This window comes from Amblyomma americanum, chromosome 3 (genome assembly GCF_052857255.1).
Source record: "Amblyomma americanum isolate KBUSLIRL-KWMA chromosome 3, ASM5285725v1, whole genome shotgun sequence".
Lineage (NCBI taxonomy): Eukaryota > Metazoa > Arthropoda > Arachnida > Ixodida > Ixodidae > Amblyomma > Amblyomma americanum.
Window position 1 is genome coordinate 123,680,513 of NC_135499.1, and position 27,329 is coordinate 123,707,841.

General features: G+C 47.8%; 1 protein-coding gene across 1 annotated transcript; it reads left to right on the plus strand.

The window, feature by feature from the left end:
* The first annotated feature begins 337 nt into the window (after positions 1 to 337).
* On the plus strand, positions 338 to 27,329 carry LOC144124086 (cholinesterase-like). The gene is made up of 10 exons (XM_077656752.1): positions 338 to 378; positions 496 to 818; positions 5,178 to 5,302; positions 5,744 to 6,087; positions 10,082 to 10,319; positions 11,862 to 12,050; positions 12,506 to 12,670; positions 12,771 to 12,851; positions 18,776 to 19,059; positions 27,173 to 27,329. The coding sequence occupies exons 1-10, from the start codon at positions 338 to 340 to the stop codon at positions 27,327 to 27,329; spliced, it is 1,947 nt and encodes a 648-aa protein (XP_077512878.1).

A 27,329-nucleotide genomic window follows, 5' to 3' on the forward strand; every position in this document is an offset into this window, starting at 1 on the left:
TAGCCCTGCATACTAACATCGTGACGACAAATACCTTTATCGCATGCAGATGGAAGACTCAAGGAAAATTGAAAGAAAGAATGAAAGGATTATGGTCTTAATTTTTATTTTCGACGTTCCGAGCACGGCTTTCATTCCTGTATTCTGTGATCTTTTGCATCTGACTTGTAGACAGAAGTTCGCGATGGAACATGCGGCATCCGAGTTTAAGTGGGCTACACGCGAGTGCCCTGCGTACAATCACGCAACGAGACCTCTGTCTCTTAGCGATTTCAGACCGCTTGTTTGACCACTGCTCAACGGATGACTTATGACCCGAGCCTACTTAAGGAGCGTCATGCGCTGCGTGCCGAGAAATAAGCTTGAAACTAGGCTCACGTGAGCCAAGCTTAGTGTATAGAGGGGTAAGGGTAGCACAGAGAAAAAAAAGGGAACAAATCGGCCCCACAGCAGCGATTACGGCAAACCGCGTACGCGCTGCCTAACGTCTCCCAGGCATCAGGTGAAGACCAGAGATCTGGTGTGCGCTGTGACGTCAGTACTGGGGATCGCCGCTGGAGCTTTGGCGCTCAGCGTCGTCCTTAGGAGACGTCCCGAGGTCGACGCCCCGCAGCTCGTGCTGGCGACTGGCCTCTTTGGCGCCTACTGTGGCACTGTCTCGTCCGTGGCGGGCGTGCCCGTCGGCGCCTTCCTGGGTGTGCCGTATGCGGACCCACGGACACTGCGCTTCGCCGCTCCCATTCCTTGGTACCGTGGGCGGCAGACGCATGACAACACGGCGCCTGCACCAGGGTGCGCCCAGGCAACGCCGAACCTAGGTGAGTGCTCGGAGGCGCAGGCAGGGTGTTCCTAGTCGGATAAACAGCATTCGAGTGAACTTGTGACTGTGGAGTTCGGCTGCTGCACACTAGATGGCGGGATAGAGCCTATATTTTGATGGGGATAAAAGGAGAAACTACCGTGCGCGGTTCTATGCCACTGGTGTTAGGGAATGCCGCCACCGCTTAGCTTATAGCTGAGGCGCTGCTCGGAAAATCCTCATTGGAAGCATTCGAAAATCACGTTACGACTTGAGTCAGGTGATAACGATGAAAGGAAGGTTATCAACTCGGGCTAATGAAACTGGTCGTAATTTCGACGCCTGACAGGAGATATTGCAGTTGCTTGGGATTCAGTGAGTTCTGTAGCGCAAATCAGTGCCTCACTCGCCGTCTTGCAGCTCTTCCTCCAGATTCCTTAAATTTCGGGAGATTGATTATAAATCGCGCCCGTTGCTGCTCACGTAATTCACCATATTACGCACTATTTGCTCTTACGCTACACCATTTGACGCAAAACGTGACACATCACTGTAAGAGTTAAAACGGTCGCAAACTTGAGAAGGACGATTCCGCACATGCTAATTAAAACGAGGCGGGAAAACGCCACGGGCAGCGGCTGGTAGAACTGCCCTTAAACATTATAATTTCTATCACGAGTCTATTCAGACGGACTTTAGGGATGAGGGGAGAGACCATCGCCGCAAACCGAAGGCGGTCGCACACAAATCGAGCCGTTGATGCGTGCGTACAACTCCTGCATAGTGCTGTGGAGAAACCAAGCGCGAAATTTCTGGAACTGCGCACGGGTGCCGCGAAAGGGAGTAGGCCGCGCATCTCGTGCCAAGCCGCGTCTCCCTCCCCCTGACTTCTCGAGTGGGCCAGAACCTTTTCGAACCATGAACCCGCGCCCGCCACTTCACAAAGGTCGCGGGGAGAGCAGGACCGGGGCTGTGAGCGAGATGTGCAGACGGGAACCCGGGCCTGCGAGCGCTCTTCGGAACAATTATTTTCCTTTTTTTTTCTGTCTTGAATCACCACAGCGTGACCTGCCTTCACGGTACAGCTTTCCTCGACGCGCTCTGTTCGCTATCGCGGTCTTCGGTCCTCCTCTGCGTTCACTCTCTTTTATCCTCCGATAAGCTTGTTCGCTCGGTTAAGCCGCGGCCGGCGTCGAGGCACGCCGCTCAACACCGGAACGGGCACCTAAGAGCGGTGCTCTAAAAAGCTCTCTAATGTGGCTTCCCAAGAAACACAACTGAAAACCTAAGTAAAGTTCTTTTGCAGCACGGGTGGTGTACTTGTAACTTTTCCAGAAACGGGCCGTATCGCGCAAAATGGGCCATTGCTCGCTATTATTCAGATTGAACGATTTGAACATTCTACAGCTCATTCGATTCACACTACCGGTACAATTCTGTAAAACTGCTATTGTCACGTTTGGCGTGCTTACTGTTCGGTCACGGGCGTCATATTCACGGCGTTCAGGTCTCACCGCGAGTCGCTAGGTGTATGAAAACGCAGCACATTCGAATAGACATGTACTACAGAGTACACACTGTACCAACCCCATGCTTGTTCTCTATAGACTTTTAGTCAGTATAATTTCCGTCAGTATACTACCGAGAAAAGTATTCAACAGCTGTATCTTGCCGGTACTAGCCTATGGACAGAAACGTTGAGGCTAACGAAAAGGGTTCAACTTGAATTGACGACACTGAAGCTAGCAATGCAAAGGAAAATGGTTGGTGTTATGTTAAAAGAGAGGAAGAGATAATAGTTGGCAAGGAAACAACGACGAGCTAATTAAATCTTAGCCGAAGTCAAGAAGAAGAAATGGGCAAGGGCTGAGCCTGCAGTGCGAAGGCAAGGTGGTCGTTAAGTGTAAACGGACTAGATTCGTAGCTGGGGGTGGCAGAAAGTTTGGTGTGTTGTTGACAGGGATAAATTTGCAGGGATGAGGTGGCTGCACCTGACTCAGGACCGTGTTCTGGAGAGATGTGGGAGAGGCCCTTGTCCTTCAGCGGACGTAGTCGGGCTGAGGAAGTTGATAATCGCACCACCTCCTTGCACAATACACTGCGGCTTGCTTGCCCAGGAGTTTACTGTCGTCGGCAAAGCTTAGTGAATTCATTCTGCTTATTGGCGTGACATACTTCCAAACCAGAGTCACTAAAGAAGACTATGAGCGCACGCCTAGACGTTGAGACATTGGGAATTCATGAAATGTGCCTTGCCGCTCGTCTATCCCCATTAGCGTTGGACAAATCACGTCGCAGGCTAGAGAGACCTGTATAGGATACATTAATCCAGAAGAGGCAGGGCATGCACATGTATAATGCCTTAGTTTTCAGAAATAATGCTTACTTACGTGTGGCCTACATGGGAGTGCTGACGTGAAATGATGAACGGTAGATTATGTAGGAGACAGCATATCAGAGTATGAACTGCGCTTAGAAACAAGGCCGGAATGACAATTTGAAGAGATAGAAAACGTCGCCAGTCAACAGATTATGCACAGGGTACTTGCTCCAGGAAAAAATTCCGCCCCCCTCTTGACACTGATAAAACTTGACTTATTTATGAGTTGTAACATTAAAGCAATTTTTATAACAAGACAAGGGACATAAACTCATTGTTTCTTTCAAAAAGGTACAAAGAACAGGCCGATATGCTTGGTTCTCATCTCGGAGACACTGTATTGGATAGGCCGTTATGGTGAGAAACGAGATGACGATTCTCTATTCGGTCGTTCCAGCGACGGTGGCGGCGCCACGCGGCCTCTTCCTGAAGCGGCGAGCCGGTGATCGCACTGCACGGCGCGTTCAATCGCAGTGGTTTGGAGCCAAATATACGCGTCAAAAATGAGCATATCCTGTTATTTTACAATCTGCGGACATTCCAAATGGCAAACATGTTTCTGCCAACACGTAAAGAGTTCAAAAAGCAGTGATTAAGTTCATTCTGCAGGTTGGTAACGTGTTTCAGCCCTATGACCCGTCTGTTAATCAGGGACGTACGCTGTTGTCGCCACGACACCGTGTCTTCAATGCATTCCTATTCGGAGTTTTGTTCATGCTATTAGCGTAGCCTATTACAGCTGCATGAAAACAGTGCAGAGCTTAAACACTTAGCTGATATGTAGTATATTGGTTATATTTTAAGGCGGACGTTTGCAGCAAACAGATTTTTCGTCACGCTTCAGTCCATTCTAGTCTAGATTAAACACATCTTTCTGGCCAAGACATGATTGCTAAAGAGTGATATGAATGGCAAGAACTTCACAATTGTACTTTAATTCCTCAGGTATAATGCGTAAATTGGATGAATAATTGCAAACGCTTCTTGGCAGCTGTCGTCTGCTCACTCGATCAAAGCGTTTTCCCCCGCTAGTCAAAAACACATTTTGAGCGCTAACTTCGACTGTATTATAAAGCTCGAACGACCCCCTGGCTGCCGCTTCTAGCAACAGCTACATTGCATCTTCTATTACCGCATATGTGACCAACGTACGCCGCAGACGGATTATAATCGGATGCAAATAAATCTGCAGTAAAGCTACGCCCACATTCAGGACCACCGAACAGAATTCCTCCGTGAGAAAATGTAGACCACTGGTGAAAACTTTTCTGTTTGCGTAAACAAGCAGTCAATCACGCGTCGAAATTGTAGGCTCAACGATTTTGACCTTTCTGGCTTGTTTGATGCAGTCCAACAATAAAAAGTTGATTTTGATCACTGTTGTAATTCGTAAGTGCTGTAATATTACGCTGCGGACCATGGCCAGTGTTACCAAGTGCTGATTTTTTTTTCAGTTGTGTCCTTATAAGATGAGCACGCAATAAATACACATACCGTATTTACGCGAGTAAGGGCCGCACTCGTGTAGGCGCGAAATATAGCTTCAGACTGTCTGGGTCATTAAAGTAGTTTATTTTCGCTTTTGGGTGAGTGCCGAAAGAAGAAGAAAGTGGACGCGCAAAAAATTACACTTTAAAGTGTTTGTCGCACTTCACCATGCTGAGTTCGCAAGTTTCAACGCCTACGGGGCTTTTGCGCGCGCGGCACTTGCGAACTAGCTATTCCATGCTCATATCGATAACAATTTTGAGCCTGTAATGCAGCCAAACACAAGCATAGGATCTTATTAATAACCAAGAATCATTTACTGCTGCTTATCTAGACTCTTAAAATCACACCAAAGGTGCCACAACGTCAAGAAGCCGCTTTGCTCCTATAGAGACGCACGCTATGGCATCGGCGCCATCATCGCCTCGTCCGCCATGTCGCACTGCCACCGCGCCACCCATAGGAGCTAGAATGACCGAATAACCGCATGGTGTTTGATAAATTTTCCAGATGGAATGAATCCGAGCACGTCGGAGGACTGCTTGCGTCTCAATATCTGGTCCCCCTCGTGCACCACCTACCCATGCAGTGGCAACAGGACCGTTGTCGTCTTTATTCACGGCGGCTTCTTCCAGGCAAGGCTGTGTTTCCATCTTTGATGAATCATAATGGTTATGTCACATTCTTGATATGCAGGCGGAGAGTTCTCGCGGGTGACCAGTTGTGAGGCCTGAGAACTGATGGCTACTTTGGAAGCTGTATCTTAATTAGTTTAATTTTTTTCAAGTACCAAATGTATCTTAATTAGTTCAGTGGCAAGAGCAAGTAGTCTGCGTAGGCGTGCTAATAGTAATACGCCACAGCAGAAGACTGCTCGCCTCTGACGAAAACGCCAGTTTTATGTGGTCGCTTATGAAGACGACAAGGCCGCCACAAAGTGCGACTGCGAAGCTATGCCGTATGCCCGTAGCCATTTCATGCTTACATCTGCTCGCGATTACGGGAGAGGGAGTAATTGCTTAGCTGATTTGTGAATGGCAAAAAAGGGTCGAAACTGCGCGATCTTTCCTGCCCAGCAGACGGGCAGCAACAACGATCCGCAGTATGACGGCCGTGTACTGGCGGCCCTTGGCGACGTCGTCGTGGTGGTTCCCAACTGGCGACTCGGCGTGCTCGGGTTCCTCAGCCTTACGCGCTCCGACGGGGCTCCTGTCAACGCGGGCCTATTGGACCAGGCCGAAGCGCTGAGGTGGACTGCCCGCAACGTGGAGTTCTTCGGCGGCAACAAGTCTGACCTGGTTGTCGTAGGCCACGGGTCTGGCGCCTCGGCGCTGGGCTACCACCTCATGTCCGGTAGCGGTCTGCGTAGCGTGGCAACAATCCGTAGAGCTGTCTTCATGAGTGAGAGCCCAATGACCAGGTGAGCTTATTGGTCTTCCATGTGATTTGCGAAACACTTTTACGAGTGTCCAGTCCACGTCTCGATCAGTTTGAGCAAAGGGAATAACGTGTCGTGCTCTTCTAGACACTTAAGGCAGTGGAGGTGATTTTTCCTACACTTTCATGATTTTATAGAGCAGTAAAGAATGAAGGAACCCCGTTGGCACGCTTTTTTTTTTCATCACAGTGGAGGTGGCCTGCCTAGGAATGCGTGTGAAAGGCGATATAAGCTCTTATCCTAATTTATCTGCTGCAATGTAATTGATGTGTGAGTAAAAAAAAAAACTGACATTGTTGGGTATTTTTGAATGCATAGTTTTCGAGAATTAGGCTTCCAGGATTTTTTTTTTGTTCAAAGCAAAAAATGAGCAGTAGATGAAAATGGTCGTTGCCTGTGTGGGACGTGACCAGAGAGGCACGAAGTGAAATTTTTTGTAGTCAATCTTCTGATTTAATGAAATGGTTAACAAACGTATGCAATAAACGGTTGTGCTTGTGGACTGTTTTATTTGAAAATTCTCTCGACACGCCTGCTTTCCGAGATATCTGCCACCAAACTGCCAGCTCACATCCCATTTACGCATGCTTGATCATGATGATCGGCAGAGTATAAAGCTGCTGCGTACAGCCTCCCATGTCGACGGCGTGTAGCGATAGGCGCAGTTGGTAACTCTCTCCCTTGCGCTTCTGGCAAAGGAAATTTAAGAAGCGCTACAAGCAATATCGGCATTACAGGAGGTAGGAGTTTAACGCTGTTTGCCTCACCTTGCACACGGAATTTAGTTGGAAATTATAAGGGAACTGCGTGAAAACACGAGTAAGTTCTGAGACTTAACCAAGTGTAAACGTGCAGCTTTGATGAGGAACATATCACAGAACTCGAGCGCTTGGACAACGCCGTGGTACGGCATGTTTTTTAAATGAAGACGTGCATAATGAATAGGAAAGAAAGACACTTCGCTGCTAGTTAACTTTTCTGGCTGTAATACTGGAAGTCCGCTTACCACGAATTTCGGATACGACGAACGCGATCCATGCCACCCTGATTATCGTTACAAGTGGGCTCGACTGATATTTTGTGCGCCTGTGCCATGTCAGGTCTGCTGTGTATATTGATGATTATACGTAATCAATGACACATTTGGCGCGGCACCACGAACTAGTCCAAGGAGAACCGGCACGCGTGAAAAGCGTTGTTTGTTCCATTTTGCTCAGTTGCCCGAGTGAATCGACGGGATATTAAGACGTTGTTTGGAGAGTTTTGATTCAAAAATATATTTTAAGAGTGTTGTTACACATATATTTAACGCTGAGGACACAAAATATCCATTAAGCGTCATTGCATGCATGAGTTTTCTGGTGCCAGCAATACCTTTAGCATGGGAACAGGATGTTTCCACTTTCTAGTGGAGCGCTTGAAGGACCATGACAGGAAGTGAGTCTATAGTTCTAAAAAGATGATTTTCGTGGACAAAGATGAAGTATGTAGATACGCGGCGCTATCTTTTATGAAAGATAGGTGAGCCCACTTAACTAACGGGCAGGTTTAATACGCAAACAGTTTTGTGCTCCCTGTTTCTTATACGGCGGGCCTCATTTCGGAATGCTTGTATGGTGATATGGCGCTTTGTGATCTACGGAGAGTAGGGGAGGATGACATAATAATTTATTTCAGATCGTTCTGACGGCTTTTTCGCTTTAACTACACCATGTTGTCGCTATCGCTAACGACAGACGGGCGTATGTCAAGAATATAATCAGGCGAAAACAACTGGAAGTGGCCTTGCATTCACTGCCCGCTTTACATGCGCTGTTTAAGAACATACTGAGAGCTCGAGGCGCGGTTGCAAAAAGGCAGCACCACAACTCTTGGTTTGCATCTGTACACATGACCATAAATTTAAACTCATATTAGTGGCATGTGAAAGGCATAGATCAAGGACAAAATATTTTGGATCCATTTTTAGCGAATACAAAGGAACAAGGTTCCCACTAGACGCCAAGCTAAGCAGTAAGGCAACGCCCAATGAGGATGCAACCGCATTTACGCTGCCAAAAATGACCGCTGCGTTGCGACACCATCCGCTTGAAACGAGCATTTCTGGACAAGATTAAACTATTAAATGTTACGATTTCGCGGTCTCTTTGGGCGTTCAGGCATTGCAGTGTCGCTTACTTTGCATGCGAAAATTAAGGACCTCATGCTTGATCTACGTTAAAGGGCCCCTTCAAGGGCATGACGCGAATTTGTTAATACCCATATTTTCGCTCTATCATTTCTAGCTTTACTGTCTCCTCTTGCATCACAAAGTGAACAAGGGAGGGGAAAGACTCAGGCCGCTTTCCAACGATTCGACAGAAGCACTTCTCTTCGTCTGATCCCGGGCGAAGACAAGTTTTCTTGTCGAAACGTTGGTTTCCTTTGTTCACTTGGTGATTATGAAGTATGAAGAATTATCGGCCCAATCTCTCTGCACCATGTCTTCTCTCTGTCATTTTAATCATGCAGCAGCAGCTCAGGTACTTCATGTTTCGATGGCAGATGCCGCGGCTAGTAACATCGTTGCTTTCTATTGTTATTTTAATAATAAAGAGCCACTAATAACAACATTAATATATGCGGAATTGGTCGTTATTTGTTTTAAATTCTTAGATAATTGGGAATCCCCATACCATTCTTGGCGCTATGGTGCAGGGGTTTAGGTACGCGCCACTGCACTGCGATGGCAGGGGCAATTATTGGTAGAGGTTGTGAGGCCCAGGTTGCTCTCCTCGAGCAATGCCTCGCGACCAATCATTAATAGAACCCCCTTCTGCGATGGTGGCCTGTTTACTCACAGGCCAGTGGGCTCGTTGTGCCATTGCACTGCTGTAACAGGTGCTCCCAGTGGTGGGCCTTGTGCGACCCCTTCCACAACCTGCTACGCTCGCCTTCTCTTGGTATCCAGTCCGTTATTCTTAAACACCAACGGTTATCTTGCCTTCGCATTAAACGCACTGCCCAAGCCCATTTATTCTTCTTGATATCGATTACGATGTCATTAACTCGCGTTTGTTCCCTTGTCCACACTGCCCTCTTCCTGTAATTTAATGTTGATAATAATAATAATAATAATTGGTTTTTGGGGAAAGGAAATGGCGCAGTATCTGTCTCATATATCGTTGGGCACCTGAACCGCGCCGTAAGGGAAGGGATAAGGAAGGGAGTGAAAGAAGAAATGAAGAAGGAGGTACCGTAGTGTAGGGCTCCGGAATAATTTCGACCACCTGGGGATCTTTAACGTGCACTGACATCGCACAGCACACGGGCGCCTTAGCGTTTTTCCTCCATAAAAACGCAGCCGCCGCGGTCGGCTTCGAACCCGGGAACTCCGGATCAGAAGTCGAGCGCCCTAACCACTGAGCCACCGCCGCGGGGCTAATTTAATGTTGCACATATCATTTTACTTTCCATAGCTCGTTGCGTTGTCCGCCGGTTAAGCTCAACCCTTTTCCGTAGCTTTCATGTTTCTATCCTATACGTTAGTACCGGTAAGGTACACCTGTTATATACCTTTCCTCTGAAGGGTTTTGGCAAACTTCCATTCATGATCAGAGATCATCTGCCTAATGCACCCCACTACATTCTTATTCACCTACATATTTTAGTCTCGTGGTCCGAATCTGCCGTCACTACCTGCCCTGTGTAGGCGTGCTTCGTCGCGTTATTGTGAGAAATATCCTAACGTAAAAGAGCCAGGGAGCCGAACCAATGAACTACACCTCTAAAATCGGCTGTAATTCAACAATGTCGCGATACCTGCTACAGCGATGCTGCTGATGGGCAGCCTGAAATGTACGATGATGCTGGGGTTGCTGGCTGCTGCCGGTGAAACTGCAACCATTGGCGATGATTGAGATTGTTGGTAATCACGCTTGCGAGGAGTCAAAGCCGCGGCGAGCACTAAGTCCCTGCGTTTTCTCGCTTCTTACAGGTACCCAGTGTACACCGACCACCAGAAGGAGGAGGAAGGCGCCATTCTTGAGACAGACATTCTAGCAGAGCTGTTCTGCACCCAGTCTTCGCAGAACTACTCGTCGCTGCTGGAGTGTCTACGCAGTATTCCAGTGGAGACCTTGCTGAAAAAACCGCCGAGGGCGCTGCGAGAGCTTCCCCTGTTCTTTCCTGTGCTGCCAGTAATGTGGCCGCGAAGAACGTGGGAGAAGCTCAAGGTGGGCTTGCCGCCAAAGCAGTTACGGGAATCAACCGGGCCCTTACAAGCCGACGGTTACCAGTATATAAAGAAATGGGCAACCTCAGAGGCAAAAAAGCAATCAGGTTATAGCAGCGTTCATTGAAGCAGTAAGCTTTGGGTGTTAAAGAAAGACAACGGGACGCCGTTCTGAGGCTCCAGTCTAATACTGAAAGCCCGAGCTTGAACCTGGCCCCCGACTTCAAACTCAGGCTCTACCTGGGTCCGCTACGTTAAAATTCTACTGAGTCCAGCCGAGCCCATTCAGGCAGCAGCTCAAGAGGTAAATTCCTGGCAGTGTGCAAGTAGGCCTCTGCGACACAAAGCAGCCAGCAAAGGCGCTTAAATCAAATAAATCTTGAAAAAAAAATGGTTTGCTAAACACAAAAACAAGAGAAGACCAGCCGGGTCCACCCGCTTGGCTTTCTGAACAGTCATCTCGTTTGCGTGTAGCCCAGAAGTTCCAAGAGCCATATGAAAAGGGTAATTTATACGAGTAAGAAAAAATTACCCCATTTGCCGCGTTTTAATGGAGAGCAAACAGAAAAACGGCTCTTTATTGGGTTGCATGTGTTAAAACAATCGATGTGACCTAAACCAGCGTGCTCCTTCCCAATGACCTTTCTCGTTGCTTAGAGATTCGTTTTTGGGAGGCGAAGACTCACAGTCAAAGATGTTCTTTAAGTGATTTGTGCCTGTCTAGCAATTCAATGAAGGTTCTTCTCGAGCGATTCAATTGAGGCTTCAGTTGTTCTGTCGAGAACGGTAACACAAAATCGACCAGATGCGGAGCGCTGTTTGGTGGATACAAACATACGACGCTAGCGGTGCTCTGCACATTAGTAGGCGAACGCACTCGTGCAAAGGAGCCGCGTGGCAGGCGTTACAACGCTCTTTTAAGGACGGCACTGTAGTGCAGCCCGCTTCTGGGGTTTAGTTTTGAGACCTCGTGAGTGCTGTCTACTGTTCTTTAATGGCGGAATAATTCAATTTAAGTTCATCTCTTGCGTAGTTCAACGCGAACGGGCGTCCGCGTCTAAAGATGGAAGTAGGCTTCAAACAGGACGGGTTTCACTGGCATCAGAGTGTTACCGGACCCGTATGAAATCTTTATGTTCTGGTAAAAACGGGTTTGCCGTGTTAGAATTCTCAATAGAGTTAGTTAAGCTATTTTTTCGTTTTTGATGTTTCTTCTAGTATAGTTTATACTGTGAGAGGGCGATTATGTTATTGTTGAAGGTATAATGTCTCTAATTACTGATAAATTGTAATTATATGTGGCATTAATAGAATAGCAATAACCTTCCGCTGGAGATGTCACACTCGGTGCTGATGTGGCTCGGCCTACGAGCCGTAGTGGCAATGCCAGCGTATCTTCCGATATTGGCGTATGTAAGTATGCAATCGTGTTACGGCTAGGCAAGCTGTTACCGTAGTGCTGGTGCTAATAGTACTGTGACTGGGGCCGTAGATTCTAATCAAAATAAAACTTATTAATCGTTGCAACTTTGCCACCACCCAGATACCTCGCAGCACAACCGTCATGCTGGGCTTCTCGGACGAAGAAGGGGCGGCTCTGCTGTTGTTCTACTACCGCTCGCTAATCCTGCATGAACAGCGAGGGCTACTCGAGGCGTTGCTCCCCATCCTCCGCCTGCTCGGCTTTTCGTCCCATGAGGCCGAGGCGATTCTAGACCTGTATCGCCCCCAAGTGAGCCTCAATTTTCTGGTTGCCGCCAGAGCTTCTCCATAGAACATTGATGCAACTGAGAGCGTAGTTTGAACGAGCTGCGAACATTATGATCTGCTCCTTTCCTTGCTTCTTCAAATTTAGTGCTTATGCTTTGGGTTGGTACGGTGTGGAATGGGTCTGTTACTATATTAATATTAAATAAAGCCTATATTTGAGAAAAAACCGTTGCTGAAGTCGTCACGCTCTTCCAAAGCTTTGAGAGGCTGCACAAGCTGATGATTCTGACTATTCGGCACCCCAGAAAGGTTGACTCGCTCTTTGTGCTCTCGCCAGCAACTGACACATTTTCGCTGCTGCACCAGATCAAAGAGTTTGTTCGAGAAGAAGTGGCACGTGAGATGTCTCTTCCGCCAAGCTCTACAGAACGAGCTCCATATTTGGCTCCAGCTCCTCGACATGCCATCTATGAGCAGGTTGACGAGGCTCTCCCGCCCACCCATCCACAGCCACCTGTCGCCGCTCCGCTGACACATGCCGACGTCGTCACCCATCCGCCTTTGCCGGTCGCTGCTCCGGTGACATACGGCGACGTCGTCGCCAGACCCAGGCCTCCTACTTACTATTTGCCTCCAGTACCCGTGCGAGTGGCGGCCCCTTATCTTCGACTGGCTCCGCGAGACAGCAATCCCTGGTGCACCATCGACAACTGCCCTATTTGCTACACTTGTGGCTTGTCAGTTCACGTGGCACGGTTTTGCCTTCGTCGGCTCCCAGCCTCCGCACCTCCTCCTCAAGCTCCAGTGTACTGGTCTTCCACGAGTCAGTACACCGGGCCTGATGAGCTGCCGTCCAGTCATCCTTTTACCCTTGACCACTCGACCCTTTCTAGACAGCATTCGCATTCACCGCTATGGCGCTCTATCTCTCCGATGAGGCGTCGCCTCAATACAACTCCGAAGGAAAATTAGGCGCCGCTTTTCCTGAGGGCAGAATTGCGCCCCCGTTGAACTTTCAAAGACCTCATATATCACTTGCTAATCGGATCGAAGTTTCTATCGGGGGAATTTCTGTCATTGTGCTTGTGGACACCGGTGCTGTGATTTCTGTTATGGACGAAACACTTTTCCGCTTGTTAAGGAAGGTAAACACGACACTTGCTGGACTATCGCTGCACACGGCCAACGCTCAGCACATCAAGCCGTCCACAGCATGTACGGCTCGAGTTCTGATTCAAGGTTCCCTCTACACGATAGAGTTCGTCGTGCTGCCTTTCTGTTCCCATGCTGTTATTCTGGGCTAGGATTCTCTTTCGCGCCACGAAGCTGTCATAGACTGTGCTCGAGCAGAAGTCAGGTTCTCTTCTCTGCCCAATCCTTTGCCGGGCGCCATTCCTCCCGTTGAATGTGCTAAAGCCATCGTCGCCCGGAGACATCGACATTCCTCCAAGCTCTTCCGTCGTTCGCCTCCCTTGCGACTCTTTCAGCGATTACACAGTCCTCTTCACACCAGCCCTAGTTTTCTGCACCGTAAGTATCTTGCACTGCCATATGCCATACTGACTATCTTCCGGGCTCACGATACTTCTCATTCTAAACTATTCCCCCCCCCCCCCTTCTGCTCTGTGCCTAGGTGATTACCTCTACAGTGTGCAGCCCATCGCATCTCTGCTCATCCGCGAGGAGACCGACAATGCAGCGCACCTTTCCATAAACGCGTTCAGCCTACTTTCTTCTGCCACATCCCTTTTCTACCGAATTTTTCTTGCGCTTCATTGACGCCGATATTCTTCGGCCGCAAAGAACACAGCTTCTCACCCACCTTCATCACTTCCGCTCTTCCTTCAAGGCACACCAAAGTTCCTTGGGCCGAGCTTCCACGGTCACACATCCATTCGACAGTGGTGCCCAAGCGCCGCTGTGGCAGGGCACCAGAATTTTGAAGAGAAAGTCGCTCGAATGCTTCAAAGAGGCGTAATTCCGTCCTCAAACAGGCCTTGGATATTGCCTGTGGTGTTTGAGAAAAACAAGGATGGCTTCATACACTTCTGTATAGATTACGGCCGCCTTAATAAGTTCCCGCGCTAGGACATCTAACCCCTCCTACGCATTGATCATGATCTGGACTGTTTGCAAGGGGAACAGGTCTTTTCTTTCCTCGGTTAACATTCTGGGCACTGGCAGGTCTCTATGGAAGCGGTCGATCGCCCCAAAACGGCTTTTAGGACCCCCGACGGCTTGTATGAATTTGCTGTGCTGACTTTCTGCCTTTGCAACGGCCCTGCGACCTTCGAAAGGATGATGGATAACATAAAGTGGAAGATGTTCCTATGCTACCTCGACGGGATTGTCCTCTTTTTCCAGACTTTGGCACCCATCTATTCTTTCTGAAGCATGTCTTGACCTTCCTCTCTGACACCTGCCTGCAGCTTAATTCGAAAAATCCCGCTTTGCTGCCCGTCAACAGGCCATTTTAGGCCAAGTTGTCTCCAATTCAGGCGTTTGTCTCGGCCCGGCCAAACTTCGTGCTGTGCCTGCGTTTCCCAAACGTACCTCCGTAAGAGACCTGCGCAGCTTTCTAGGTCTGCGCTCTTTCGTTCTCTAGTTTATTCGAAAATTTGCTTCCATTAATGCGCCTTTACCACAACTTTTCCGGCAGTTAGGATTTATCCGCTTAGTCTGTCGCTCCGGCCACAACCATCAAGACGCAAATGCTCTGTCCCACTGCCCACTTCCAGCCAAGATCGCCAGCTTTTATAGCTCTGACCGCTCTCAGCCGTCGCTTCACATCAGCAACATGACGTCAGCGCAACGTACTGACCCCTGGATTCTCTTCTCGACTTTCTCTCCAACCCCACCGCTGCTTCTCCGTCACGTGCTCTCCGTCACCATGGCCGTCCAAGATGATCACTATTTCACGATTGGTGATCATCTCCTCTATCGTCGGAAATCCAGCTCAATCGACCGCAAATGGTTGCTAGTTATTCCTCGCCACTTGCGCACGCAAACACGCGCTCATTTTCACGCTTCTGGCTGCGCTCCTACTGGCGCGGCTTGCACACATTCGTACTTAAATACATACGCTCCTGCCTCGCCCGTCAATGTCACAAGAGATCCATTCATTGTTTTTCTGGAGAGTTGCAGCCACTCTCTTGAGCACCATGTACTTTCGACCGCATCGGCATTGATTTAACAGCCGCTTCCGTACACTGTGGTCGGCATCCACTTGGGCTATCGTTACTCTTGATCATTTGACGCGGTATGCTGAAACCGCCGCCCTTATGGCTGCCATAGTGACAGACGTTGCCTCCTTCCTTTTGCAGCATTTCGTCCTTTGTACAGCGCACCTCGTGAACTGCTTAGCAACCGAGGCCCCGACTTTTTGTCCGATGCTGTTAAATCTCTGCTCAGCCAGTACAACATAATACATCGAACCACCTCCGCCCGTCATCCGCAGACCAACTGCCTCACCGAGCCATTTAATCACACCCTAGTGGACATGCTTTCTATGTACACCTCATCCAACCGCTCGAATTGAATTCGCGTCCTTCCTTAAATAACTTTGGATACAATAACGCTCTAGGCAGTCCATTGCAGGCTTCTCCCCTTTCTTGTTTACGGCCGGCATCCGTCTGCTACTATAGATATCATTCCGCCTTACCAACTTGACGTCTCCGAATGTAACCCTGTTTCCGAAGCCGCTCAACACGCCGAAGACTTTCGAAATACCCGCTCACTTGCGACTGACACCCAGTATCGCCAGAAATCTCGTCACGACAATGCCGACACCGTATCGCACTTCTCTATTGGCACCCTTGTGTGGCTCTGCATACCATCAAGTACAATTGGACTTTCCTCGAAATTTCTCGCGAAATATCACGATCCCTACCATGTCCTGAGCGCACTTCTATTCATTACGTCGTCGAACCGCCCACATCGGCCCCTGATCTCCGCCCCCGCGGCCGCGAGACAGTTCACGTCTAGCGCCACAAGCCTTACTACTGCCCCGCCATTTTACTGTCGCCGTAAGCCGCCAGGATGGCTCCTCCCCCCCCCCCCCCCCCCCAGGGGGGGGGGGCGATTGTAAAGAAAAAGACGCACATGCATCACAAAGAGAAAGATGGCCATAAACTGCTGCCCCATTGCTATCGCCGCGGATGTCAGTGCTCGACCTGGCTGACCTCACACTGTTTTCGCCGCTGCTTCGGTCATCCCAGTTGTTTTCAATAAACCGCCCTTAAAAATTAATCAATAATTAATCAATTTACTTTGGATGAAAATGTTGCCTAGGTGCTGAAAGACATTGAATTCAGGACGACGCTTCTTGTACTTTAAAGAAGGAAGCCTGCTAATGAGCGGGCGTCATCACAATTGATGCTATTCCCTGAACATAGAGCTTCATTGCCTCATCCAGTAGCCGCTTGCGGCTCAAGCTTTGCAAGCCAGCATGTTGAACCGCCTAGGGAAGTATGCCCTGGGAATCGCGCAAGGTACTTTCGCTATGAGTAGGCCCATTGGAAAGGTCGCCCGGGTCCGATGTCCAAAGGAAGGGTATGTTCTCCGTATGTCGCCATAGTGACCTGGTCAGTGGCCTGTAAAGGAAATGGGCGGTTGTGAAGGATTGTATCAGAGAGCAGGGCAACGCAAACTTTGTCTCCTGCGCCTAAAAGGAGACGGAGGTCGAACACTTTGTTCCAGACGAAGATTAAGTGGCTTTTCGATCGGCCACCGCCACTTGCCGTTTCTATTGGTGCGTCATAACCATTTCGCAGAAATGTGAAACGGGAGAGATGGGGTCTGCACTTTCGGGCTGGGTCACATAAGGTACTGCGCTGTGATATTCAAACATGACAACTGAGATGACAATCGCTGGCTCTAAATTGAACTTCGGTGTGGAGATGATCGTGAGCTACGTAAGTGTGCCGCATTAAGCCTGAACTCGATGTACGCGTAAACTCACGCGAACGCGTAGGCGACGGCGGCAAGCGACTAGCGACGCCGTCGCGCGAAGCAAAATGCATGTTTCGCTTGCCGTGTCGCTCGGATCTGCACCCACAGAAAATTTCGCTCGTCGCCCAGAAGTCCCCCACGCGACTGGCCAATCAGAGCCCCACAAAGCCGTTTCCGGTTTGTCCACGGTTTCTCACGGGTACATCTCACGAAACCAGCGCGTCGTCTTGGTCATCGCCACCGTCGAGAAAATATTTGGTTTTGTGGCTGAGAGGCAGACCCGCATGATTTAAATAATTAAAACAATCTACTTGTTGGGTGCGGAGGGCTAACAGCATTTGGAGCCGGCTACGCGAGCGGGCGTACTGCAGGGAGAGATGCGTGTCGAGCCGCGGGTACCGGCGCTCGATCCACCATGCCGCTGCGCTCCAACTGTGCAGAAACAATCGCGGCGCGCATTCTCACTGCTATATTATAGTTTGCTCATTTACAAGGAGATTGCGGTGACAGTTTATGAGAGTGTTTTTACTAAGCCGGAGTGAACAGGCACCGAACGAAAGCACACCTCCCCCGTGAATCCGTGATGTGACTTCGCCTGCGCAAGCACGCCGTTGGCTATCTCCACTTGCGCTACACCGCTGCCATAGAGGAAATATTCCTTTGGCCCTGACTATGAGGCACACTCACAAAATTTTAAGAAAGAGAACAGGTTACGGGCGCGTTTCTAAGCTTGAGTGCGCAAAGCACGGAGTCCGCTGCGCACGTCGCGGTGCGCGTCGCCTGCCGCCTTCGCTTGCATGGAGGTTGCCCACAAGCGACGGAGCGAGCGTCGCCGTGCCGTCTTGTCGCGTCGCTCGCTCTTTCGCGCACATGGAGTCCAGGCTTTATACGCGGGCAGGTAATGAATTGACGGAAAATTCCTTGCGCAGGGACTTCAGGTCAGGTGGTTACGTATTCGTCGCCTAAAGTCTGTAGAATACGTGTCAGGGCTAGGGACTTCGATGACAGAGCCGGAAAGGTGGGTGTTCTTTTCCGATAACGGGCCCTCGACAGAGGTAGGCTGCACTGGGTACAGAGGGAGGCAAGTGCTGTAAGAAAAACTCGGTACCTCCTCAAAGTGGTGGCCTTCTCTCCGAGACGTTGGTTGATGCTTTGTAAAAGCTGTTAGGGATACCAGTCTCCAAGCTCATCTGATGAAGGTAGCTGCTTAACAGCTCGTTTGACGTTGCCGGCATGCGCGACTTGGCCGCCAAGGTGCATTGGCGCTGGTCTCGGGTGGCGTGAAACCTACGTGGCGTGTACTTCCAAGAGCATGGTTAAACTTATGTCCCTCCGAGCCGTGACGAACTGGCGAATGCCCTGCATCAGACATAGGGGTGGGTTAGCAGGCCAAAACTTCGGAAGTCGAATGGATATAGCAGAAATTTCGCAGGGCGCTTGATTGTCACGGGCATCTTGCCTGGTCTCACCGGTAGACGCCATTCCGGGTCACGAACATGCGGAGGACGTGCCGCGTCCGCACGAGTCAGGTAAGAGACATGGAGTCGTCAACGCAATACGTTGTACTTCTAGACTCCTAAGAACCATGTGGGCAACAGACGCAATTCATGCTCTGAACGGCACGTCTTGGCCAATTAGCTCGAAATATATGCCAGTGCCGAAGCAGTGGGCTTCGAAGAGAACCACGATGCCACTTTGTCTTATTCCACAGGTCATAATGATGCCAAGAATGCTGAAACAGGAGCTTTTAAAGTCGAAGGGTTATCAAGCCTTTTCTTTTATCTTCGTGTGGTTTAGCGGCCTCAGCATGGCATGGACAGCGACCTGGCTGAGCACCTGTTGTCTGACCTGCTGTCGGTGTGTCCCACACGCCTCTTCGCGGAACAGCTGCGCGCCTGGGGCAACACGGTGCACGGCTACGTGCTCCACCAGGCTGACGCCGGGAGGCACGGCGGCAGGACGCCCTGGAACTACGCCGTCCAGCTGCTCTTCGGCTCGTCGTTGGTGCACGCTTCGCCACCTGCGGAGCAGGAGCTGAGTCGGCACGTGATCGCACGCTGGGCGCACTTTTTCAAGACCGGGTAGGTGAGCGTCGCAGCTCGCAGGCACAATATATTTTGAAGCGTTTTGCTCCGGATAATCTTTAAACCAAGGGAGCGTCTAGTATATGGAAACGAGTATCTACAAAACTTGCGATTTCATGACTGGCATTGTCACGAACTCGCGAATGCGAGTCGTGAAAGCGGATGCGTAGGGCTGCGAATCTAGTATAATGCATACCGGTGTCCTTAGGTTACCGCGATGACGAGAATTGTATCAGTTACTACTGCCTTAAGAGCTCGACAGCAATAGAAAAGAGAGATTTGCAGTCATAAAAATTATGATCGGATGTAAGGCTGGCGACTGGACTTCGTTAACGCTATGTTAAGGCTTTTGAGCTGCTGCATCGAGTTTGATGAAACTTTCGGGTACTTTGCATCTTTATGTATCCTTATGGAGGCTCATGCATGTAGAGTTGCCCACGCGCTCGCCCTCAACAAGGCCTTGTACTTTGTACCCTACGTTTCCTTCACTCAGACGTTCTCGAGACTGCCCTTGTGGGCTTCTCTCTTAACCTCCCTATCACTAGCTCTACCGCTAAGATCTTTGCCTCAGGCCTCTTCCACCCTCTCCGTTCTCTTCTCACTCTCCCCCATGACTCGCAGCTTGCCCGGCTTTCCCTTATCCGTCAGGGTCAGTGGTTATTGGCTCAGGCGGGTATCTCTCCCATTCCCATCTCCACCTTTACCTCTCCTATTCCCACCCCGGCTCCCAATCTTCGTATCCTCCCCCTCCCTACCAACATGTCCCCCGTCCTGCACGCCGGCCGTCGTCATGCGGCCGCGCAGCACCATTCCCCTCTCTTTGACACCCAGGGTATGGCCTATACGGATGCCTCTTTCGTCGCTCCTCGAGGCTCCTGTGGCTATGCTCTGTACCATCCCCGCCTCCCTGCACCTGAAACCGACACCATTGGGCCGCACCTGCGGCCTCTGGACACACTGTCCCTCGAGGCCCTCGCCATTGCGCATGCCCTCCAGTCATTTGCCCTGCTTCCGTCTCTCCCAGAGTACAGAGTCTATTCATAATCTTACACCTGTATCTGCCACATGCAGAAACGCACCCTGCCCTCTTCGCGCGAACAGAGGTCGAACGAGCGGTCTCTGCATTGCAGCCTTTTATTATTTTCCGCTGGGTCCCTGGGAACTCAGGGATTGACGGCAATGAGCTCGTCCATCAGCTCGCCCGCGACACTCTTTACCGGGCGCCGTTGATCCCCTGGCCCAAGCCCTCTGAGGCGGAAGACTCACCCTGCGCCGCATTGTATCTCGAGCTCCGCCTCGACAAACACCTTTATCCTCCCCCTCACTCATCATTCACTGTGCGGGAGGCTCGCCTTCTTCGGCACGGTCATTCATTCACATTTTTTATTCATACTCCACGTTGTACAGGAGGCCATGGACGGCTTGAGAAGCCCCTGGCCCCCAACAATACAGTGACAGAAGGAGACACAAAGAGATAGTGAAAACAAATTATTACAGCCTAGTGATAACAAAGATCAAATTTTTAGTTCGAAAGCATGCACAAGTGTAAAAAAATGATATATTAAGTTCTAAACACGAAAATATGCACAAAAAGAAGAAAATTGTCCAGGAATGTGCAATCAGGTTTTGAATAGCTGTTTAAACTCAGAGAGGGTTATTTCAGAATATCAGTGCCTAATCTATTGAATTCGTTTAGTAGCCATGGTAACGTAATTTATTGCATTTGTCTACCGCATTTAGTAGGAAATTTTAGAACTTTCTAGTGTTTTGTGCTTCTTGTGGGATACGGCAGATTATTTTGTGATAAGCCTGCTATGCGTGAAAGAAGAGAGATCGAGTGTTTTGCATTCAAATAGTACTGGCGAGACAATATGCAGTGGTATAAATCGTTTGATCTGGTTACGTTAAGTTGTTTAAAAAGAGAAGCAGAAGGTTCTGTGTGTTTTTTGGATATTTAACACCCTATTTGAATTTGTCGCTGTAGTGGTGCCCCAGACTAAATAGTAGTAATTTAGGAAGGAGACAAATAAAGCATTATAAATCATTAGCTTGACCAATTGTGGGAGTGAATAACTTTGGTGATTAAGCATTCCGGGGACAGAGCTTAACTTCTGCAATAAGTTATTCACATGATCGCCCCAATGCAGGTTCTGTGAAAACTAAACGCGGAGCACTTTATGAAATGGAACAATATCTATTTCTGAAATTTTAATGATGATAGCGTGGTAATTAGTAATGCGTTTGTCCTTGGAATGAAAAATTACTACCTTTGTTTTTTTAGTGCTTATTTTTAGATGGAATTGGCGCTAGCCCAGGTATAAAGATTTTCTAGCACACTATTTGCTTCTGCTATTAAGTCAGCTTCACAAGGTGATGAGAAAAAGATACTCCTATCATCCGCGTATATGACTAGTTCAATTACGGGGCTAATATGGGTAACGTCAATTATATACGGCTTAAAAAGTAATAGACCGAGGATGCTTCCTGGCAGCACTCCCGCAATACTTTGTTTTTTGCTGGATGTCGTCATTTACTGAAACAAACTGCGTTCTATTCGAAAGAAGATAAGGTCTTAGTAAGTTCAAGGGAAGACCACGGATGCCGTAATGGTTTAACTTTTCAAGCAAAATTGAATATCTAATGTAGTCGAACGTCTGAATAAAATCCACGGAAATGCCAGCAACCAACTGTTAAATTCAAGTTTTTGCAATATGTATTCTTTTTGATATGAGAGGGCAAGTGCTTTTGACATATGTTTTCTGCAACCATACAGTGCTTTTGTTATAACTTTGTGTTTGTCACCGAAAGAGGGTAATCACTTGAACATAATCTTTTCCAAACCCTTAGCAAATACTGGGAGAATAGTATAGGCCTCTACTTGGTAACGTCGAAACTGTCGCCTTTCTTAAAACCATAGATGACACGTGCGACTTAGATTTTGAGCAGAAATACGCCGCAAGAAATGCGCAAGTTAAAGAGATATGACAGGACTGGATCCATAATATCGATTATGTACTCAATTGGCTTAGTCTGCACACCATCAGTCACAACTGTGAGAGTTTTTTAGGTTGAAGAAAGAACATACTTCATTTGCATTGGTCGGCCCTAAGAATAAACTATCCGGATTTTCTGTCCCTAAAACAGAAAAAAGGTCTATGTGATATTGCGCTAAATTCTCGATGCACAAGATATTCGTTAAATGCATTGAACATGTTTTTTCTACTCAGCACCTGCCCATCATGATGAATTTCTGCGACCGTCTTTTTCTGCTGACTGTGCCCTATCAGAAAATGCAACTTGTTCCACATGACATCTGAACGTGACGAACAAGAAAAATAGCGAAAACAATATGTTTTCATTGTCTTCTTAAGCTGTTTGTTCAAAGAATTGCGAAAGCATTTAAACTTAGCAAGATCTCTCTCCCCTCGGGTCCGCATAACTTTTTTGAAGAGAGGTATTTCTTTGCAATTTTTCGCAACAGCCGTCGCGTTACCCACGGTTTTGGACAGCCTTTTTTCTTTGAGGGAGGCTTATAAATAAATTACTTTTTGTAAACTGAAGTGAAGGAGCCCTAAATAGCCTCATAAGCAGTATTCGCATCACTCACGCGAAAAACACTTATTCCAGCATAGTTTATTTATTTCTATACGGAAAGCATCGAGAGCTGCATCGGAAGCTACTTTAAAGCTACAACCCACATCTGAAGATGAAACCTTAGAAATATTCATGTCAATGCTGCAGCATATCGATAAATGGTCGCTTAAAGAATACGTAAGCACAAAGCTTTTTATGGAAGATGGATCGAAGTTTGATATAAACAAATCTAAGATAATTTCTGAGTAAAGGGTGATTCGCATTGAGGGGCTATTAAAATTTGCGCACCCATTACATGACAGCGTATTTTCAACTTGAATTTTCGGTGTGCTAGTACAACCTATGTCAATATTAACGTCCCCACCAAGTATAATCTTGTATTAATTTTCGGTAACAACTGAGAGTAGGTTCCCAAAAAGTCAATGACATCAGTCATACAACCATCGGGAGGGCGGTAACCAACAGAAATGACAAGGGCAAGCCCCTGTGCACGGAAGACCTCGTGATTACTAGTCACACATAGAAATTCCGGAAGAATGCTGGGAAGCACTCATTCACAAGTAGAAGCACATCTCCTCCCCGACGATTTGACCTGTACACACAGAAAGTTTTCATCCCCGATAGCTGGCAAGTATTTGAGTTGAATGACTGCCAAGTTTCAGTGAACATGAACGCATTGAAATATTCATTCAACTTCTGCAATATACATTCAAGTTCTGACACATTGTTTCTGATTGCCTGCACATATAAAGGAAAACACTTAAAGAGGCCCTTTCCCGTAGCTCCACGCTTGCTAATTATTTGGATTAATGCGACGTGCCCCAAGTGAATTTTTTCAAATGAATGCTGTCATCACCCCCTCCCGCCTTTTTCACTATCGTTACCGATCGGACCCTTCCTGTCCCAGTTGCCCCTCTATCTATGCAGACCTGTCCCATTTCCTCTTTTACTGCCCGGCTGCTCAGCAGTCGGGTTCTTATCCCCCCCCCCCTTCCCATTCCACTGCCACTTTGCTCGATTAGATTGGGGCTGAAGAGGAGGAATGGCGTTTACGGTGCCTAGGTGGTCAAAATGCTGTAATTATGTCCGTAAATTATGTCCGTGTAAAGGTCTAATATATATGTATATATATGGAAGATGGGCTGAGAATAGAAAAAAATTTCAATTTTCTTCTCAGCCCGTCTTCTTTCCCGCATCCGTTTGCTTGTTGTTGTTGTTTTGTTCATGCGTCAGACATCTGTGTCAATGCCATTTCCTTGAGAAGAGGAGGAAGGTCGCTATAACTACAATCTTGAGAAAGGACAGGCTCTGTCCGAAACGAAGTCTGAAAATAAATCTTTCTAAATGAAGCGTTTCACAATTTTTCACACACACACACACACACACACACACACACACACACACACACACACACACACACACACACACACACACACACACACACACACACACACACACACACACACACACACACACACACACACACACACACACACACACACACACACACACACACACACACACACACACACACACACACACACACACACACACACACACACACACACACACACACACACACACACACACACACACACACACACACACACACACACACACACACACACACACACACACACACACACACACACACACACACACACACACACACACACACACACACACACACACACACACACACACACACACACACACACACACACACACACACACACACACACACGCGCGCGCATGCGCACACATATATATTGGGGGGGTTTGAATGGGGAAGATAAGTACGTTCTCCCCACTCAATCGCGGCTGACACGGTTCAAAGCCGCCCGAACCCCACCCCGTGATCGCGTACGCTACCGAGCGCTCGCCGGCCACGGCGGGCCTTGCTCTGAGGGAACAAAGGAACGACACATTGGCTGACACAAACTGGCATTTATTGCTACAGAAACAATAACGCCAGCTAGCAACAAGGTACGCTAATGAATCAAGGTCGTCCGACTCACCAGCAAGATTCCGAGCGAATGTTCGCCCGCGCTAGGGCAAGGGATATATACTCCGAAGGCCGGACGGGACGAGTACGGGAGCCTGTCTCCCAGTCGCTTCCTCGCCCCGCCAGCCAAGAGCGGAGCCGCGAGCGACCCGTCCGGCCGTGTCGTCGATCCCAGTCCAAAAGCCCCCTGCCCCCTCTCCCGCGCGCGGGATTTGGCAGTCTCCGCGCAGCGATGCTGGCGCCCATGCTGGCGCCCTCTCTTGCCAGTTAATGTAACTCACAAGGGAATGCGCTCAGCCTCGAGGTGAGACCGCCGCTGCATGGTACCTCGCGGGAAAGCAAGGGCAGGTCCCCACAATATATATATATATATATATATATATATATATATATATATATATATATATATATATATATATATATATATATATATATATATATATATATATATATATATATATATATATATATATATATATATATATATATATATATATATATATATATATATTAAGGAAGCCAACAGTCACGGAAACCAAGGGGCATAGGGGAATGTTTTTAATCTTTTTTTATTTGTAGTGCCAATCAATCGGTTTAAAGAAAATGACTTATAAAGCAGCAGAAAAAACAACCATGCCGCCGGTGGGATCCGAACCCATGACCTCCGAATATGGCGTCCGGTGCTCTTATATATATATATGGTTGTTTTTTCTGCTGCTTTATAAGTCATTTTCTTTAAACCGATTGATTGGCACTACAAATAAAAAAAAAAGATTAAAAATATTCCCTTATGCCCCTTGGTTTCCGTGACTGTTGGCTTCGTTAATATATATATATATATATATATATATATATATATATATATATATATATATATATATATATATATATATATATATATATATATATATATATATATAAAGAGAGAGAGCCGACACGGGAAGGGAAATGAGGGGCTCGTTATACATGTGAGAGAAGCCAACAGCAACTGAAACTGAGAGTAGCATAATGGTAATTATGCCGTTGATCAATGAAGATTACTAGTGAATGTTTTATCGCTTAAAGGTAATTGATTAGAAAATGAGAAGAAAAACAATCGCATGCCGCCAGTGGGGACCGAACCCATGACCTCCGAATATATATGTTCGATATATAATATATAATAGAGATAGAAAGAGAGAAGCAGAGAGAATGGTGAACGGAAACGCAGGGAGGTTAACTAGGCGACACCCAGAATGCTACCCTACACGTGGGAAGAGTATACAGAAATTTTAATACTGTACCTTAGGTCTCTGAGAGGGGCACGCCACTGTGGGCCAGTAAGGTTGTCTGATCAGGAAACGTATGGTTTTCAAAATACGGAGAATTTGTTTATTTTTGCGGGATATATGACCCCAAGAAGGGCCCGAGAACAACATATGAAGAAAAGATTGCCTTTCCATCACCACCGCTTGCTTTAAAAATCGCCCGGCTTGAAATTTTTTTTGTCTGGCATATCTGCTGTACAAGATTTTGACTTTCGTTTTTTTGTACTATAAAAGCCCAAGAATTGAGCGCGATAAGTACTATTGCGATAAAAACTTAACGGGACGCGATTATGTGTGAAAAAATTATTACGGAGGGCCCTGAACGCTACTTAGGGGCTTTGAATGCCAAAATATTTTTCTTTATTTTTATTTTTATCTCCTCCTTTCTCATGACTCACCCACTCATTAGGGTACACTCAGAAGACAAAGCATATACTACTTTCTGGGTGGGAATCCCACTGGCTACGGTACACCCTCATTCACTCCAAACCGGTTGCAACACGTCTACGGTTTGAATCAACGTGCGGGAAGATTTTCAATTAAAATTTTATTGGAGATAAATGCGTCTTTTGCGGCCTGAAAACGTCAACATACTCAGAAAAAGCGAAAGCATTGATTTTTACTGAAAAAATTATCTACATGAAGTTGTGCGAGTATATCTTTATCACGGGAAGGTCCAGCCGTAGATTCGCATATTGAAAGTCTCCCGTTGTTTGCTTATTTCCCGCAAGAAAAGCTTACCAGGCGGGGAATTCTTTACTGTTCTGGTCTTTATGCTCTTGAGAGTGAATTGGAAGCAACGAAAAAACATAAAATTGGAACTGAAATTCGTTGGCTTTCAGGAAAGGAAATGCCGCAATAACTGTCTCACACATGTCGGCAGCCGCGTTTCGATGGAGGCGAAACGCAAAAGGCGCCCGTGTGCTGTGCGATGCCAGTGGACGTTAAAGGTCCTCAGGTGGTCGAAATTATTCCGGAGCCCTCCACTACGGCACCTCTTTCTTCCTTTCTTCTTTCACTCCCTCCTTTCCTCCTTCCCTTACGGTGCGCTTCGGGTCGGTGTATATCTTTTATTTCTCGAAGAAAATCTGCGACGCTACTAGGCCAATTGAGTCCCGTTCTTGAATCAATCTTGTACATTCATGCCTATGAGAATAGCTACGTGAACTCTTTGTAAATTTTGTTCTTTTTGTATTTATTTCAGTGAAGTCAAGGCGGAACAGTATTCGACTAGGGATCGACACTTTGTGATCAGCATGACGCCTTTCTCCGATGGAACTCTGACGTGGGTGCCAGACCTGCGTAGAGAAGCCTGCGAGAAGCTCAGGCCCCACTTCCAAAATTTTATTGGGAGCGGCTGA